This window comes from Eumetopias jubatus, unplaced genomic scaffold, assembly GCF_037043125.1.
Source record: "Eumetopias jubatus isolate StellerSeaLion01/CBP00866 unplaced genomic scaffold, mEumJub1_p1.0 scaffold_12, whole genome shotgun sequence".
In the NCBI taxonomy this organism is placed as follows: Eukaryota; Metazoa; Chordata; class Mammalia; order Carnivora; family Otariidae; genus Eumetopias; species Eumetopias jubatus.
This window is the reverse complement of record NW_028274818.1, coordinates 92,411,354-92,429,533: the sequence shown is the minus strand read 5'-3', so window position 1 is coordinate 92,429,533 and position 18,180 is coordinate 92,411,354. Positions and strand designations below refer to the sequence as shown.

Here is an 18,180-nt window from a genome sequence, read left to right as displayed (position 1 = left end):
GAGAGTCTAGAAATAAGCCACACACAGAGGGACAGCTAAGTTTTGACAGAAATGTAAAGGCAATTCAATGGAGATAATCTTTTCAAAATAGGATGCTGGAATAATTGGATACCCCTTATTTAATTTAATTATGATTTTAAAAAGATTTTATTTATTTATTTGTCAGAAATAGAGCATGAACGAGCACAAGCAGGGGGAGTGGCAGGCAGAAGGAGAAGCAGGCTCCTCACTGAACAAGGAGCCCGATGTGGGACTCAATCCCAGGACCCTGAGATCATGACCTGAGCTGAAGGCAGACGCTTAGCAACTGAGCCACCCAGGCATCCCTATTTTTTAAAAAATTTTTTATTGTTATGTTAATCACCCTACATTACATCATTAGTTTTTGATGTAGTGTTCCATGATTCATTGTTTGTGCATAACACCCAGTGCTCCACGCAGAACGTCCCCTCTTTAATACCCATCACGAGGCTAACCCATCCCCCCACCCCCCTCCCCTCTAGAACCCTCAGTTTGTTTTTCAGAGTCCATTGTCTCTCATGGTTCGTCTCCCCCTCCGACTTACTCCCCTTCATTCTTCCCCTCCTGCTATCTTCTTCTTTTTCTTTTTTCTTAACATATGTGGCATTATTTGTTTCAGAAGTACAGACCTGTGATTCAACAGTCTTGCACACTTCACAGCGCTCACCATAGCACATACCCTCCCCAATGTCTATCACCCAGCCACCCCATCCCTCCCACCCCCACCACTCCAGTAACCTTCAGTTTATTTCCTGAGATTAAGAATTCCTCATATCAGTGAGGTCATATGATACATGTCTTTCTCTGATTGACTTATTTCACTCAGCCTAACACCCTCCAGTTCCATCCATGTCGTTGCAAATGGCAAGATCTCATTCCTTTGGATGCCTGCATAATATTCCATTGTGTATACATACCACATCTTCTTTATCCATTCATCTGTCGATGGACATCTTGGCTCTTTCCACAGTTTGGCTATTGTGGACATTGCTGCTCTAAACATTGGGGTGCACGTACCCCTTCGGATCCCTACATTTGTATCTTTGGGGTAAATACCCAGTAGTGCAATTGCTGGATCGTAGGGTAGCTCTATTTTCAACTTTTTGAGGAACCTCCATACTGTTTTCCAGAGTGGTTGCACCAGCTTGCATTCCCACCAACAGTGTAGGAGGGTTCCCCTTTCTCCGCATCCCCGCCAACATCTGTCGTTTCCTGACTTGTTAATTTTTGCCATTCTGACTGGTGTGAGGTGGTATCTCATTGAGGTTTTGATTTGGATTTCCCTGACAGGCATCCCTATTTTTTAAAAGATTTTATTTTTAAGCAATCCCTACACCCGAGGGGCTTGAACTCACAACCCTGAGATCAAGAGTCACATGCTCCACTGATCAGAAGTGCCCCAGATACCCCATCTTTTAAAAAATGAACCTCAAGCCATGCTTTTTGCACCATACACAAAAATTAACTCGAAATCAGTCAGAGACCTCAGTGTAAAACCTGAAACTATAACACTTCTAGAAGAAAATGTAGGAGAAAACCTTTGTGAACTTAGGTTAGACAAAGATTTCTTTGATACAATACAAAGATGTGACCCATAAGAGTATAAGTTGATAAATTGTAGACTTCAGAATGAAAAACTTCTCTTTAAAATACACTGGTTAGGGGGTAAAAAGACAAGCAAAATACAGGGAGAAAAGATTGCAAATCATATATCCAATAAAGTGCTTGTATCCAAAATATGTAGAGAACTCCCTGATCATACAGCTGAAAAAAAATGGGCAGAAGACTTGGACACTTCACCAAAGAAGATATATAGATGGCAAATAAGTAGACGAAAAGTACTCCACTTCATTAGGGAAATGCAAACTAAAACCACAGTGAGGTACACTACATGCCCATGCTAATACTGAAAAGATCGCATACCGAGTGTTGATGAGAAAATAGAGGAACTGGCACTCCATCTGTCAGAATCTAAAGTGGTATAGTCATTTTGAAAAAACATGGGCACTTTCATGACACAGCCATTTCTGTTTCAAGTAGTTGTTTTTAGACTCAAGGAAAATGAAGATACATGTCTGCACAAAGGCTTGTACCTAAATGTTCAGAGTAGGTTTGCTTGTAATGGCCGAAAATGGGAAACACCTGGCTGCCCATCAACAGGCGAACCGATAAAGAGGCTGTGGGATGATCAGTCTGATGGAATACTACTCAGCAGTAAAAAGGAATGAGCTGGTGCTACACACTCCTGTATGAATGAATCTCAAAGTGATTATATGCTGAGTGGAGGAAGCGAGGCAAAGGAGATTATGTGCTGTAGGAATCTGTTAACATACACTCCTAGACAATGTGTACTGGGCTGGAGTGACAGAAAGGTCTGTGGTCGCCTGGGGATGGCGTAGGGGAGGCTTGTGGGGGTGAGAGAGATTACAGAGAGGCATGAGGGAACTTTTGGGGGGTGATGGGTATGTTGTCTTGATTGTGGTGACGGTTTCAGGGGTGTATACATATGTCAAGACCTATTAAATTGTGCTCTTTAAATAGATACAGTTCATTGTATGTCAATTATACCCCACCAAAGCTGTTTTTAAAAATCTGAATATAAGGCCACTTTGCTATTATATGGTAGCTGTATAACCTTGGTCAGGTTGCTAAAACTCAGAGCTTCCATTTTCCTAGCTGTGAAGCGGGGCTGGAGATACCTGGCACCCGGAGTTATTTGTGGAGAATACAAATGTATTGTGTGGCATGTGCTTAAAGCCTGTACATCCCCAGGATGGCTAAATGTAGGGGATAATCAGGTTCACGCGATAGAGCTCATTCTCTTGGTCTGGTGAGGCCCTGCCTCATCTGTGTGGGCCTCTAAGAAAATAGATGTAGCATTCAGGAAATAGATCCCTTCTGTCCTGTATCCAGGGTTTACCCGGAGGGGCACCTTTCTTGAAGTCTGACTCACAAGAGAGTTGGGAAGTAGTTATGTGGTAGTCAGGTAGCCATGGAAAGTTTCTTTGGTTCAGTTTCCCGGAAAACAGAACAAACATGGAAGCCTGAATTCTGAAACCTTCACAAGTGGCCCAAGGCCCTTTCGTCATGGAGTGGTGTTGCCCAGCACAGGGTTTAAGGGTGCCCCAAACCAGAGCCTGACTCTTGGTATTTCATTTCTCCTGTGGCGTTACTGAACAGAAGCAAAAGTTTGCCATAGCCCACAAGTTGCATGGCAATAATTCTGGTTTCCAGCCCTCGTTAAAATGTTTTTGGGTCTGGTCTTTTGTTTTTCGGTTGAACAGGTTGGGTTTTTAGGGAATCACCAGGTCCAGCCTTCCAGCACCCAGCTGCTTCTCGCATCAGCTCCGGCCCTACCACTGCCAAATGCGGCCTTCCGAATCAGTGGCACATTTGCTGAGGGCCTTCTTTGCCTGTAGCTCTTCGGGGAGCCTTTTAAACTTATTTTTTATTTTGAAATAATTCCAAATTCACAGGATAGCTGTAAGGATAGTACAAGGAAGTATTAATTCCCTGGATCATTTGAGAGTTTCCAATTTGAAGTGCCATCACTGCTAAATTCTCTAGGGAATGTGTCCTTCTCGCAAAGACATCCTCCTAAATCCTCTTGGGATAACCATTCACATCAGGACCGATTAACACTGATGTATCACTGCCCTCTCATCCGCAGACCCCACTGGAGTTTTCCAGTTCTCTCAATACTGTCTCGTTTAGACAAGGGATCTGCCGCAGGGGTACGTGTCTCATTTAGTTATGTACGTTTCTTTAGGTGCCTTCAATTGGGAATCATTCCTCAGCCTTTTCCTTGATTTGTATGACTTTGACATTTTTGAAGATTACAGGTTAATTATTGCGTAAAACAGAGCTGCTAGAAATTTGACGCGAGCCACAGAGGTAATTAAAGTTTTCTGGGGGCCACGTTAAAAGAGGTAGAAGGAAACAGGTGTAATTAATATCCCAAATACCGTCATTTTCAACCTGTAACGAATGTAAAAAATGATTCATGAGATCTTTTCCATTTTCTAATATCACGTCTTCAAAATCCAGAATGTATTTTGCACTTGGGACATACCTGAATTGGATGAGCCACATTGTGAGCGCCAAGCCACCCCATGCCCGGTGGCCACTGCTGTTGGCAGGCTGCCCCTCAGTTCGGGCTGGTCTGTGCCTCCTCCCCATTCGGCTCTGGTTATGCTTTCTACCTTTGCAGACGTGTTGCAGAAGCAGTGCTCCCTCTGCCTCCTGTCTGGTGGTATAACGATGTCGGTGAAGACGATGTCTGCACTGTAAGGTTACTCCTTCCTGTGTGAGTAAGAAGCATTTTACAGGGCGGTTCTTTGAGACAAAGTAAATATCCCACTTGTACCTGCTGGATTTAGCATCCAGTGGGGTTTCTTCCCTGACTTCATTTATTTTGTAGTGGTTTCCAGCTTGCCGTGAGGTACTGTTCTAGATGCCCCACACTCGCATTTTGTAATTCGTGATGCTTCTTACATGTTCATTTTAGTGGGTTTTTCAATTATCTGCGGTCCTAAGGACAAACTGGGTAAACGATCTCAAATTTTAGTTTAAAACAAATGAAGAGGGGCGCCTGAGTGGCTCAGTCGGTTGAGCGTCTGCCTTCGGCCCAGGTCATGATCTCAGGGTCCTGGGATCGAGCCCTGCGTTGGGCTCCCTGCTCCTCGGGAAGCCTGCTTCTCCCTCTGCCTGCCGCTCTGCCTACTTGTGCTCTCTATCTCTGTGTCAAATAAATAAATAAAATCTTTTAAAAATAAAAATAAACAAAACAAATGAAGATCTGACATGATTTCAGGGAGCAGAATAAATAGGACGGTGTTCAAGCCAAAAAACCAGTTAACCGAAATGCACGTACCAAAAATAGACTGCTGAGCACAGTAGGAGAGGAACACTGGGGTTAGACAGGTATTTTCCGTGTTTGTCAGACCTTCTACCTGCCTTCCCCGTGGCTCTGTTTTTGTCCTGTTTTGTCCTCCGTCTGCCCCGCTGTGTTAGTGCCCTGTCAGGACCCCTGCATATCATTAGGCGGTGCGCGCTACCGGTGAGTCACCACGATATGGTTGACACTTTGGCATAGTGTTCCATCCTGTGTGTGGTCGTGTTGGTAAGCATCTTCTCTTTCCAGGGAGGACTCTGTGATCACTTGAAGCTGGCTCCCAAGCAGTTTTCCCCCTGTTTTTAATGATTTCATTGCACATTTGTCCCCTTTGGCTGTGAGGAACAGTTAATGAGCTTGCCACTGTCCAAGCCTGCCCGCCTTCCCAGTTAATCAAGGGGGATTAGGGATGTGATCGTAACTGAAAAGTGGCAGAAAACTAACATGAAGTCACCTCTGCAATGTAACTGGGTGGATTTCTGAACATACAGAATTTCACAACAGGTGGCTGTTTGTGCTTCCACAGGACTCTCTGGGCTCAGTAAGCTCCGTAACCACGAGGAAGTGAATGTTGCTTTCACGCCCCTGGCTCCTGAAGGACTCAAGGGGTCCAGATCCCAGCCCACTCTCGGCTGTGTGTGGTGAAGCCCCCAGGGTGGGACAGACCCCGGTGGCCAGCACAGATTTCCTGAGCCAGGACCTCTGGGTGCTCCACACTCTTCTAAGCATGGATATCATTGGTTTTGGATTGCATTTTGTACCGGTTTTCAAACACGAGGGAGGTTCTGTGTGGCTAGTGGAGGGCCAGGGAGGACAGAGGTCCCAGTCAGAGACTTGGAGAAGTTCTCAGCTTTCTGTTTTCGAAAGGAAATCTTACCTACCTCATGGAAAAGTCATGAGGGTTAAACAGGGAAACTTCTGTTATGTGCCTGGTACAGAGTGCTTCCTAGGGCATGTTCAGTACGTGCTACTTGCTGCCGCTTCCTTCTTGTGTGACCCTTCCCATGTCATCTGACCCCACATCCTGGGGATGGGGTGTGGGGGTAGTGACTATCCGAAGATTCATAGTGCTGATACATAGGGTGATTTAGACCGTAGGGCTGAATTTCTGATGCTGGCATTTTCTCCCCAAATCCAGAAAGTGTGGTCCCTATGTCCTAATGGAAGGAAGTCACAAGTGTGGATGTTGAGCTGGGGAGGGGCCTTGTGGGCAGGCAGGAGGCCCACGTGATGGGAGTGTGGAGCAAGGGGGCTCACGCTGGGATCACAAAGGAGTGTGGCTAAGGGTGATGGAGCCCCCAGTGGCTGTGCGGAGAGGGGGGTGCCGGGACCTGGCCCTGTTCTGGCTGTGTATGGTGGACAGGGGTAGAGGGCTACGAACGGTCTCCCAGGAGACTGTGGGAAGCTGGTCCACACTCCAGGGATGAGGAGAATTGGAGAAAGTGGCCGGAGTCCCCGCTCGCAGCACCCTGGGCCTGCACACACCATTCTGCCACCTCGTTCATGCCTCCCGGGAGCAGGGCACTGAGCTGAGTCTTGCATGTGGACCTAAACAAAGACCACCCAAATGGGGATAGGCAGACGCTGCTTGTTCAGAGCTTGCTGTGGCAAGGGAGGCAGGCCCCTCACTGGTGTTTTGGCAGAGACCCACTGGCAGGTGTTGGGTGTGCCCTGACTGGAGGCTGGGGGCTGGTTACCTCGAAGCAGGACAGCTTTCTGTGGTTGGTCCTAAGTTGGAAGCAGGAACCAAAAACTAGGGAAGCCGTCAGTTACAAAGCAGGTCCTGGTCATCATGCACCAGTTACCACGCGGGTTATCATCGGGCTTCCGGGACTCGTTGCTAGAGGTAGTGGTCTGACTTTCTAGAAGGCTGGCTTCTAGGTGGTGGGCTGGCTTCCAGGGCTGGTTACTGTAGATGAGGGGTTGCTTCTCTGGGCTGGTGGCTGCAGATGGTGGGTCAGAGTCCTGTTCTTATTTGTGGTCTGTTCCTCGTCTGTATACTTCTTTTTCTTGCACTTTGCTTAATGCGCTTTCTACATGTTGCTTTTTTTTTTTTTTTTTTTACAAATCAAAGGTTTGTGGCAACCCCACAGCAAGCAAGTCTGTTGGTGCTTTTTTCCCAGCAGCATACTTCTGTCTCTGTGTCACATTGTGGTCATTCTTGGCACTATTTCAAATGTTTTCATTATATTTGTTACAGTGATCTGGGATCCTGTTGATTACAACTTGCTGACAACTCAGATGATGCTCAGCATTTTTAGCAATCATGTATTTTTAAATGAAGGTATGTGCATTGTTTTTTTAGACATAGTGCCATTGCATATTTAGTAGATGACAGCGTAGCGTAAGTGTAACTTTTATATGCACTGGGAAGCCAAAAAATTCACTTGACTAGCTTTACTGTGATGCTGCTTGATTGTGGCGGTTTGGGATGAAGCCCGTGTTACCTCTGAGGTATGTCTGTACTCAGAAGAATGAGTGTGACACAGTCTGTTCCTTTGAGTTATTCACAGCTCAGCCCACAGCCTCTTATCTGGTGGGTCAGGGAACAGAGTGGCCCCATTAGTCATCATGTCTCTTTATGGCAGGGTCCCAGCCCACATCAGAATTTGAAAACCGGGGACAGTCAGTGGTATCTAGCTGACGGGCACAGTTTGTTTGCCCTATAGTGTTTTAAAAACTCATGACCACGTTAAAAAACCAACCAACCGGGAGATTTCTCATAAAAATCAGAAGATTGGGCATGTGGCTGAAGCAGAGTAGTCCCGCTGCTCTTGGTGGGACATGTGTCCTCCACATCACCCACTGCATCTGCTCTTGTCCCCATCTGGGCTTCTGCCTGGCCTCTGTGGGCATCCGATTCTGTCAGGACCAACAAGCTGGGCTCAGCTGAAACCCGGAGAGGAGGAAGCTTACGCACCAGGGATAGAGCCAAGCCAGTTTGCTTTTAGCAGGTGGGCAGTCAGTCCCCACAGAGCCCCTTCATCTGCCCCAGAGGTTCCTGGGGTGGTGGGAATGGAGGCCGCCTCTGGTCTCAACGGTGGGTGGCCCACCTGTGTTCAAAGGCTGAGATGCAGTGAAATGCAATTAATAGCATCAACAGTCAAGTTCTGCTGAAAGTGGCTCAAGTTTCTGATGACTTACGTTGTAATTCAGGGTGCCGCCTGCCCTAGCACCTTAGTGACAAAGAGGCAGCACCGTTCAGTTGCTGACTGGAGCACTGACCCACAGAGCTCTGGTGAGGGGCCTGGCCGATGGGTCAAAGAGCAGACTTTCTAACTAAAGTTAGATTAAAAAAAAAAAAAAAGATCTCTGTGTACTTGGAAACAGCTCTCTAAGCAGATTTAAGAACAGTCCATCACTGGGCGCCTAGGCGGCTCAGTCGGTTAAGCGGCTGCCTTTGGCTCGGGTCGTGACCCCAGCGTCCTGGGGTTGAGTCTCATGTCGGGCTCCCTGCTCAGCAGGGAGTCTGCTTCTCTCTCTCTCTCCCTCTGCCTCCTCCTCCCTGCTCTGTCTCTCACTCTTTGTGTAAGATAAATAAATAAAATCTTCAAAAAAAAAAGAACAGCCCGTTATTCAAAGACCGTCCATGCCCCCAGCCCCCTCTGTACCATCAGAGGCCTGAGCTCATCTATCTTGTCATGGGGCACTGCCATTTTTCTCTTTTTGGATTCAGAAACTTGAGGGTGAAGGCATCAGGTCACATTGTTGGTGAGGATTGAGATACCTTTTTTTTACCCTTAAATGGGAAAAGTCAAACAAAAAAAGTAGACCAATACAATGAAGCCCATCGCCCAGCTAAAATGGCAACTCATAACTAATCTTGTTTTATCTACACATCTGCTACGTACTTAACCCTTATTATTTTGAAGTAATTCTCATGACATTGTTAAGTATCTAAGCAAAACTTTATTTGAATGAATGCTCAAGTCCTTTTGTCACTGTACCAAAAACTAAAGGCCAGCCCTTGGATTGCCAATCTGTAGTCCGTCCCTCACTGGCCCTGGTTTCTTGGGTAAGCCCTTAAGCTCCGTGACCCTTGGTGTTCTCTGTGGAAGCGCCCAGACCCTGCTGTATCCGGCTTGCCTCCGTGGTTGTTCACGAGGCTCTGATGAGATCACGAGGGGGTGGAAGCGGGGTACACGGTGCACTGCTACACAGATAAAAGAATTACTTATTGAACGTACTGGCCACGTGAAAGACCGCCCCCTCCCTCCCTGCTCTTCCAGCGCCCTCGACTGGCCAGACTTTGGAAGTGGCATCATTGTCCATTCCTGTCTTTCTTACACGCCCCGGAGTGTCCAGAGTCCTTTTCCCAGGCAGTTGATGGGAAGGTCACAGGCTGAGATGTGACCCCTTATACAGCCTGTCTGGCCCTGTGTCCCTGCCCACCAGCCTTTCCCAGCCCCCGGTGTGCCCCAGCGCCCATGCCCGACCTGGGGCCTGGCCTGCCCCCTCCCCAGCGCCACATTCAGGGGGACCACCCCCAGCCGGCCCATCAGGTGAGGGGCCTGTCACAGGGCGAGTTGGCCCACAAGTGGTTTGGTCCCTTGGGGTCTTATTTTTTGCTGTTATTTCCTCTGCCTAAAAATAGCATTTTCTATCTATAGTTGCCTAGTTTGGAACAAAACTATTTGTTGCTCAGAAGTTAGGGCAGCAGACTTCCTGACCGCCTGCCGCCCAAGTGTGCGGTGAACCCCCGGTTCCACTAGCCTCCTGAAAAGCAGGGACCCTGATTAGCAAGAAGAGATTTAATTGAATTTTAAGAGAAAAGGAGAGAATAGATACAAAAGTAGCCAGAAAAAGCAGTCTCTCAAAATGAAGCAGCCCGGCTTGTCAGAGGAACGGTGGCCCCTTTTGTGTGGTGCCGCCCCGGCCTGGGGACTACCCGGAGTTCCCTTTCTTGAACTGTCCCATTGGAAGGGCATTTCCTACTAAAGAAAGAGCTCTTTTGTCCTCTCCTGGGCCTTGGCCTTTCGGCCCCTCACATGGCAGGGTGTGTGTTCCCAGAGAAGGCTTGCTCTGCTCTGCTGAGGCCCTGTGGCTTCGTGCTCGGGATGTGGGGTCAGGCCGGCCTGGGAGCCCTTGCTGAGTGATGGGGACTCTCTCCAAGCCTCTTGCATATCAAGATGTTATTCGTGACTCGAATTCTGGAGCCCTTCTGGTAGTGATGACGTGAAGCAAGCGAGTGAGCAGTGCCCAGCACACACTCCGGTGAATTACAGCCACATGTTTGTAGGCTTCCTGTTTGTAGCTCATCTAGAGCAACTTTGCCCCAGCCCACAAGGAAGGCCCAGGGACACCCTGTTCCCATGGAGAGAGGACCCAGGGGCCTCGTAAGATCCATAGACCTCTGCTTGGTTCGGACGTGGTGCCACGTGCCGGTTTCGGGAGTTACCTGCTCTCTGAGAAGAGACGGTGGTGGGGGGTCTGGGGCCTTGCTCGTCACTTCTTGGAGCTGGTCCTCCCATGATGCTGATTGCAGGTCCGTGGTGTTGAGGGACCCAGCCTCTGATCCAGCTCAACCTGCAAAAAAATCTGGTAACTTTGATACTTAGCTGAAGCCTGTCTTTTTTCTCAATGGGTTTGCAATTCTGAAGGGAGGAGTGATGTTATTAATTAATTCTCTTAAGTCGTCAACATGGCAGGACTAAGGCTGGAAATAATTGCTTCAGAAGTGCGTGGTTCAGCCTTTTATCTTAGGCACTTTATCATGACCATGGCCTTATAGGATATTGGGGCCCAAGGGATCCTCTAACTGTCCTTTGGCCCAGGGTGTTTATACAGATCTGCAGACTGGAGCTTCTAGGCTTCAGGAGCAGGGCAGGGCGTGGGGGCATGGCCGTGCAAATAGCTCCTTAGAGGACTGGAAGTCGGGAAACACCAGTCCCGTGTACCCGTGACACTTGACGGGCCCGTCGGGGAGCTTGGTAGCAAGCAAGCGACCCAGTTCTGGCCGAGCTTAAAAGAACCATGTTGGAAGGGCGCTGGGGACAGGGACCAGGGGCCAGACTGGTGAATGGGCAGGACCCAGAGGGCACCAGGACACAGGACGACCTTCCGGCCAAAGCCATCTTCCCACCTTTCCACCTCCTGGTGGCCGAGCTGGAACCACCTCGAGCTCTCCTTTTTGTCCCTTCCTAGATTGAGAGTGTCCATCTGATAGGCTGAGCACGGGGTCTGGGGCCACTCCTCCTGATCTCAGTTCTGGTCCCGTCAGCTTACTACTGCCTTCCGATTCTCTGGAAAAGGGTACCTGGAATTATTCTTCTCCCCAGATCACACTTTTCGGGGAAAGACAATTAAAAAAAAAAAAAAAGAAAAAGCTAAGGTCTGGTTAGAGATGGAAATGGCTATTGGCAGTCAAATGTTACCAGATGACCCCAGGAGTGGGGCGGCCAGATGTAGTAACTGGGGCAGCCGGGTGATCGGGGAAGGCAGTGCTTGGGAGCTGCAGGAGGCCAGCACGGGCACCTCCCCTCAGCTGGTCTGGTCGGAGAGGCGTGCCCAGGACGTCGGGGGAGTGGGAGGCTGGGGGGTTGGAGTGAGGGGTGGCCCTAGAAAGAGTCAGAGGGATGTGTTCTAGACTCGTGAAGTTGGAGTGAGGCAGTGGGCGGCCTTCAGGGATGAGAGAAAGGGCGAGACCCACCTGAGGACCCCCAGAGAGGCGGGGTGGCCCCACGGCACCATGCTGTTGCCCCCAAAACTCAGGTCGGGTGGGGGGTGTTCCTGAACACCAGAGAAGTGTATTCTCCCCATTGAGAAGGAGATAGTATGGCACAGGGAGTGAGAAACACAGACAGTGTCAGCAGCGGGCGGCGATGCGGACATGCCCTTGACATAGGAAGCCGTGTGGTCAGAGACCGAGGAGGCAAGGGAACGTGAGCACTTGAGCAGGTGGCAGGTTCCTGCAGCAATGGTGATAGGAAGTGCGTTTTTTCATTTTTGTTTTGGTCTTTTGGGGTTTTTTGCTGTTGTTCAGTGAAAACATGCATGTTTCTGAAAAATGAGAGTGGACAGCACGCCGGAGGGGTGGGAGAGGGGAAAGCGCAGAGTGGCTATTAGCTCATCTCCATGCAGACGAGGTATCTGGAAAGTCCACCCTATTGCAGTGTTTGTGATCAGCCCACAGGGTACATTTTTCTGAACCATACCGAAGAGTGGCCTTTTCGGTGGAAAATGTGCATTATCACTTTCGGAGGGAGGTGGGACTTGCCATTGTGTCATATTGGGTGGACGGAGAAGCTCCTGCCCACGAAGGGCCCTGTCACACCCCCCCCCCCCGCCCCAGGTAGTGAGAGGCGGCCCTGAAGGCCCGACTGCCATGCAGCCAGCTTCCCAGGGTCGGGTGCGCTGCGGCAGAAAGGGCTGCCCGCCCGCCGAGAAGCTTCCTGGCCACACTGCCTAAGCCCAGGCCCCCACGCAGTGCACACCGTCCATGTGGAAGAGGAAGGAGGGCAGAGGCCGCAGAGAACATTTCGTGGAAAAAAGTGCTATTTGAGTTGCCTTCTGTAGGCAGAAGTGGGGGTGAAGAGGAGGGAGGCGTTTCGGAAAGGGACAGGAAGTACCACTTGGGTCCGCCTCTGCTCGTGCAGCTGGGGCCGAATTCCATCATCCTACTGTCCTCGTGGTTTGTCCCACGTCCATGCACCACCTATTTATTACTACTGACTGCTTATTTAAAGGGCTTTTTTTTTTTTTTTTTTACTTAAATAAGTTTACTTAAAGAGGAAGATTTGATCCCTGCTGTGATTTGCATGTTAGTATGATTGTCCTGGTCTTTGTCATTAGCTTTTCTGGGGCCCCCTCTGCCCGGGTCAGAACTGTCCCTTGCATGGCCCACATGGCTGGGACCTTCACTGCCACCAGCGTGACCGGTCATTTTTTATAACCTTCAACAATCCTTAGGTACACAAGGAGCTTAGAAATCTCTCTCTCTGTAGGAAGTCAAACACAGATAAGTGCCCTGGGCTTGACCCCCTCATCTGCGTCTCCCTCCTAGCAGTGGCCTTGGCCATCAGCTTCATGGGTATCCTTCCAGGCCTTTTTCCTGTGGTATTTCATTAGTTTTATCGTTGTTTTAACATAAGTGGTATCACATTGCTTGTATGCTGGCTTTTTCTCCTCATAAATCTGTTGAAATTATTTTAATAAGTTAAAACAGTAATAAATACTTTTTCTTTAAAAAAGTATCACAGTACACAAAAGGGTAATTCCAAGACACAGAGCTGACCATGTCCTTTCTCTGCTTCCGAGTCTGAAAGGCTCCCCGTTGCCACCCTCTGCTGGGCGGTAGGGCCCTGCACATGGGACTCCTGCCTCCCGCTGCAGCCTCCCTGGCCCCTGGACCTCTTCTGTCCCCAGTTTCCCTGCTCCCGGTTTCTGTACATACCCCTCATCTATGGACTGGCGGCCTGAGGACAGTGGAGGGGGCTTTCTTGTGCAGCCCCGGGCAGCGTGGAGGCGGGACAGCATACGGGTCAGAGCCCGGGCCGTGGCTGTGCTGCTGGGCTCCCGCTGCTGAGCCCGGGGGTGCAGTGCGGGCACGTCAGCCCCCGTGCACCTGGGCCTGGCCGCCGAGCTGGAGGAGGACACCGGTGCCTGCCTCGGAAGGCTGCTGGAACGATGGCCTAATGACTGGAAAGTGCTTGGTGCAGGGCCTCTCCCGGAGCGCGGGGGCGGGCGGGTGGCAGCGTTGCGCTGTGAGTTGGTACTCTTACCCTGGGCTGGTCATTGTTAGTCTTCACCGCTGCCACCCCGCCCCTGGGGCCCAGCACATGGGCTGGCACGGGAGTATTCAGTATGTGTCTGGATGCGGATAAAGGGAAGAGGGTATAGAGACAGACCCGGCACAGGTGAGGCTGCACAGGGACAGGCTCCTTGTGGGGAAGTGTGCGGAGAGGGGCATAGTGGGCGGTGGGGGGCGGCCAGCAGGTGGGGGCTTCCAGCAAGGACGGGAAGAGCTGGGCAGGCTCAGACACGATTTCGCCCGCCTTCCTGCTCACAGCACCTCCCCTGTCTGCATACTCGAGGAAGGAAGAAGCCACACGATTGGCATTGACCCAAGAGGGCTGGGCCTTCACCTACTCCTGGCCTTGCTGTCACAGGCTCAGGTGGATGTAATGACTTCTTGATGCCTCCCCCGCTCCCGCCCCGGCCCGTTTCTCTCCAGGCACTGCCACCGTGGAGGAGCTGGAGGACTTTATCAACAACATTAACAGTGTCTTGGAGTCCTTGTATATTGAGATAAAGAAAGGAGCCACCGAAGACGACGGGAGACCCGTTTACGCGCTGGTGAGTGCACGCCGGCGCCCTCTCGCGGCGTCTATGCGGAACTGCGGTGGGTGGAGGCACCCCCGCCCCAGCAGCCCTGCAGTGGAGACACAGACCCAGCCCAGCGTGGTCGCCCTGCCCGCCCGGGGCCACCGGCGCCACTGTCAGTGTCCTGTGCCATGATCAGGGCCGGGGCTGTCAGCCCGATGCTCACTTCACTGCCCCAACCGAGCCCCTGCCTGAGACAGGTTGTGTTGACAGTTCAACGCAAGAAGTCCCCTCAAATGTGTGCGGTACTAGGATTAAAGGGAGGAAAGTGGTTTTTCATTTAGAATAAGGCATGGACGCTGAGAGAAGAATGTGTGGCGCGCTGGGACTGAGAGCCATCTGGGCCTCCTGTTGGGCTCCGGTGTCCCTCCTGGCCAGCAAGCGAGGGGAGAAACAGGCGGGCAGAGCAGACAAAGCCCCCGCCTGGGCCAGGGCACTGCCGCAGGCCCATCCAAGGAGGCCGGGCTCCCACCAGCCAGGCCCACCCAGCGAGGGGCGCTGGCCAGGGACTCCCACACTCTTCCAGGGCCAAAGGGCTGTGGCATCAAATAACTGTGGAAATGCTGGGTTAAATCGGTAAATCGGGTTTGTTTACTGCTGGACTTCTCAGTGCCTTTTGCTTGTGAAGCTCCATTAGGCATGCAGACAAGTTCCCCAAATGTATCTGGGTTTGGAAGATACTCCACCACCTTTGGAGTTCTAAGAATCTCTGAGAATCAGACATGCTGACTGAGCTAGAGATTGAAGTTTAACGTAGGACTGGTCACAGATCCAGCCCTGTGGCCGGCAGCGCCTGGACACCGGCGCTCAGTGACCAGGGAGGGGCCCAGCCTGACTGCCACGCTGACCTCTTTTGTAGGTGAATCTGGCGACCACTTCTGTTTCCAAAATGGCCTCAGATTTTGCAGAGAATGAGCTGGATCTGTTCAGAAAGGCTGTAAGTACAGTAGCTCCTGTTTATCGGCCGGGCTTCTTATGGGAAACCTGCTGTCTTCCATCATTAGAAATGGAAACTGTGATCTTGGAGGGTCACCACTGCTGCCCCAGGTGGCCACGTGCAGGGGGGGCCACTGGGCAGCTCACCACCACCAGGTGATGACGGGAGGGCACCATGGCTGCTCAGGAAGGAAGAGCTTCTTTAGGTTTGCACCAGGCCTCTGGGTGTGCGATGCAGGTGAACAGGTGTTATTGCCTGGTGCTCACAGCACGATCCACACCCGCAGCAGCAGCACCAGGGAGCTTGCTAGAAAGGCCGAATCCCAGTCCCCAGTCCACCACCCCCACCCCCCCCGCCCAGACCGTTGAATCCAGGTCTGCGTTTTAACGAGGTGTCCCGACGGCACATTTCACGTTTGAGAGGCACTGCTCTGCCTCCCCGGCATCAGAGCTGTTGGCTCAGCCCTCCTGTCACTCACCTGGCTGAGCACCTGGTCCCGACAGTGGTTCTCAGCCCGGGGTGCACCTTTTAATAACCGGGAGGTAAAAACAGTAGGAGGATAGTCTGTCCTCACCCAGATCTGGTGAATCCAAGTCTCTGGTGACTAGTCCTAGAATCATTCCTTTCTGAGCCTCCTCTGGTAACAGTTGGCCCCCGAGCGTGCTGCTTCCTGGCCCACCCTGGCTTTGCTGTCCTGTCCTTCCTGCTTCCAGCTTGCCCCTCACCCCCGATGTCCTGCCCACATGTGAGTAGGAGGGTGCTACCTCTGTTCATTCATTCCTCAGCTTCTCTACCTTCAGGGAGGTGGGGGGCGAGAGAGAGGATTCTTGATTTGGGGGCATTAAGGTTATTCATTTGGCAGGTCACAGGGTGAGCGCTGAGTCAGAAGGGCTGGCCGTGGTTATGGCTTTTGGTGCTGGTTATGAACCGGCTTCCCGAAGGAGCGTCCCCAGGCCCAGTTCTGCCTGCGGTTGGGAGTGGTTTTGCTGCCCCTCCCCCGCCCCCCGCCAGGATCGGTGTTCTTGCTCAAATGTTGTTTTTGCTGATTTGATAGATGAACGTGGTACCTGCTGTTTCTTCCAGTTGGAACTGATTATTGACTCAGAAACTGGCTTTGCGTCTTCCACAAATATTTTGAACCTGGTTGATCAACTTAAAGGCAAGAAGATGAGGAAGAAGGAAGCAGAGCAGGTGTTGCAGAAGTTTGTACAGAACAAATGGCTGATCGAGGTAGCGTGTCCAGTGCTTTCCCTGGCTCGGCTCACTGTTTAGAACAGATAACAAATTTTCCTCCAGAACCATATCGTATCCAGTTGTTGTCCATTGAGCTGGGGTCGGGCCCCTTGTCTGCTTTAACGCGCACCGTGTCCCTGAGGAAGGCCTTGCAGCCTCATGCTCGCTCCCGTGGGGTGCCCCGGGAGCAGGGACTGCACCCAGGTTTGGGGCCCTGGTCCACAGACGCAGGGCGGTGGGCGCGGCTCTGGCGTCGGACCTGGGCCTGGTTCCTGGGCAGGAGGGCTGGAGCCCCTCTTCTGTGAGTGGGGAGGAGCCGTGTCCCCTCCCAGGCGGGAGAAGGCTGGGAATGGGATGGCTGATGCCCAGTGCCCAGTGCTGGGCTCCCAGAGGAATTGCCGTCCTTGTGGTTGCTATCGTCAGTGTCATGTTATTCAGGGCCTTTCGCTTAGATGCAGGCCCTGGGGAGCCAAGAGGACGTGCGGGCAGGTGCTGGAGAGGAGCTGGGAGCATCCGGGAAGGGACCAGATGGAGCTGAGTTCCCGTTTCTAGACCCCGTGGCTGCTTCTGCTGACTGGAGCGGAGCAGATGTGTCTGGGCTTTTCCCACAAAGGGCAGCACTGCTACTAGGAACCCCGAGGCACACCGGCCCCACGCTGGCCCCTGACCTCAGCTGTGTCCCTGAGCGCCTGTGTCTGCGCCCACGTACTTGGGGCAGCCCTCCACCTCCTCCCCCGCTGGTTGGAGCCGCGGCTGCAGGCCGTGCGGCCACTGCTCATGGGGAGGCGCTGATCCACCTCCCTTCCAGGGAGAGCCGTCTCAGGTCACCAGAGCTGTGGCGCTGAGTCCTCGCTCCCGCAGTGCCTGAGGCGCTTTCCTGCCTGGATGGGCCACAGGGCTGAGGGCAGGGGTGCCGGGACCCCCCCCCCCGGGCACAGTTGTGCCCACCGTGGCCTCGGGTCCTCCTGTGGCCCCGTAACTATGGAGGGCCCCTCGGCTCTGGCGTTGAGCTGATCGCGCCACGGCCCCGTGGCGTGGGTGACGTCTCCCCTGTCCGGCCCGGGCTCGGGAGACTGCAGCTCCCAACAATTGCTGTGTCTGGGCTCTCTTCCTCTCCCGGGCGGGCTCGGCAGGAGGGAACATTCTTGGGCAGCTTGGGTTATAACTGGCTGAGCTCTGCAAGCCTTTGTAAGGGCAGGGCCACGACACCTCCTTGCGCCTTACGGCCCTGTACATGCTCCGTCAGTGCTGCTGGGGGCATGGTGGGCTGGGAGGGGACGTTCCAGAAACTTCCCTCCAAATATACAAGAAGTACTTGCTTCTCATGGGGAGGTGAGAAAATAACCGATCTTCATGAAGAAACACACTACGGTCACCTGCTGGTCTGCCCCGCAGAGCCACCCATTCCGGGAGCCCCAAGCACCCTGCTGTGGCCCCACGAGTTACCATGTACGTCCAGGGCACAGACGCAATTGTGTCCCAGTGGCAGGGGCCGGAGGGTACGTGGCTGGGGTCTGGGGGAGGCCCCCACGTGGGCACGGGTCCTCAGAGCGTGGGCCTCTGCTGACGGCCGCACCTCCACACCTGAGGGGCCACTGTGCTGCGGGGCCTGAGCTCTAAGGATAGTTGTGAGGCCTGGGAGATTGTGGGAGGTTGGGTCTTCTTTGGGGGTTAGGGCACCTCGCCTGCCCTCCCTGTGATGGGGCCCCCAAAGGACCGAGTGGGGTCGTGAACGATAAGCACCAGGCACGGTTCCAGGCACGCAGTAGATGTT

General features: G+C 52.1%; 2 protein-coding genes across 6 annotated transcripts in view; one reads left to right on the top strand and one right to left on the bottom strand.

Moving 5' to 3' along the window:
* NSMCE1 (NSE1 component of SMC5/6 complex) overlaps positions 1-18,180 on the top strand; it is a 39,306-nt gene that overhangs the window by 18,500 nt on the left and 2,626 nt on the right. Inside the window, exons 3-5 of the mRNA XM_028110036.2 lie at positions 14,088-14,209; positions 15,096-15,173; positions 16,257-16,403. Of these exons, the coding sequence (XP_027965837.2) occupies positions 14,088-14,209; positions 15,096-15,173; positions 16,257-16,403 (347 nt within the window). The remainder of the gene's footprint in view (positions 1-14,087; positions 14,210-15,095; positions 15,174-16,256; positions 16,404-18,180) is intronic.
* The window catches only part of KDM8 (lysine demethylase 8 (putative)), a 44,067-nt gene continuing 34,694 nt past the window's right edge, over positions 8,808-18,180 (bottom strand). The window contains exons 8-10 of one of the 5 annotated variants that reach the window (XR_015769544.1): positions 10,998-11,157; positions 10,314-10,453; positions 8,814-9,068 (exon numbers count right to left, since the gene is read on the bottom strand). Coding sequence is in view for 1 of the 5 variants with exons in the window: in XM_088029056.1 (XP_087885182.1) it covers positions 11,140-11,157 (18 nt within the window). In the remaining 4 variants the exon portion in view is untranslated. Of the gene's footprint in view, positions 11,158-18,180 lie in introns of all 5 variants that reach the window. The other 4 variants (XR_015769543.1, XR_015769542.1, XR_015769545.1 and 1 more) reach the window with 4 other exon arrangements.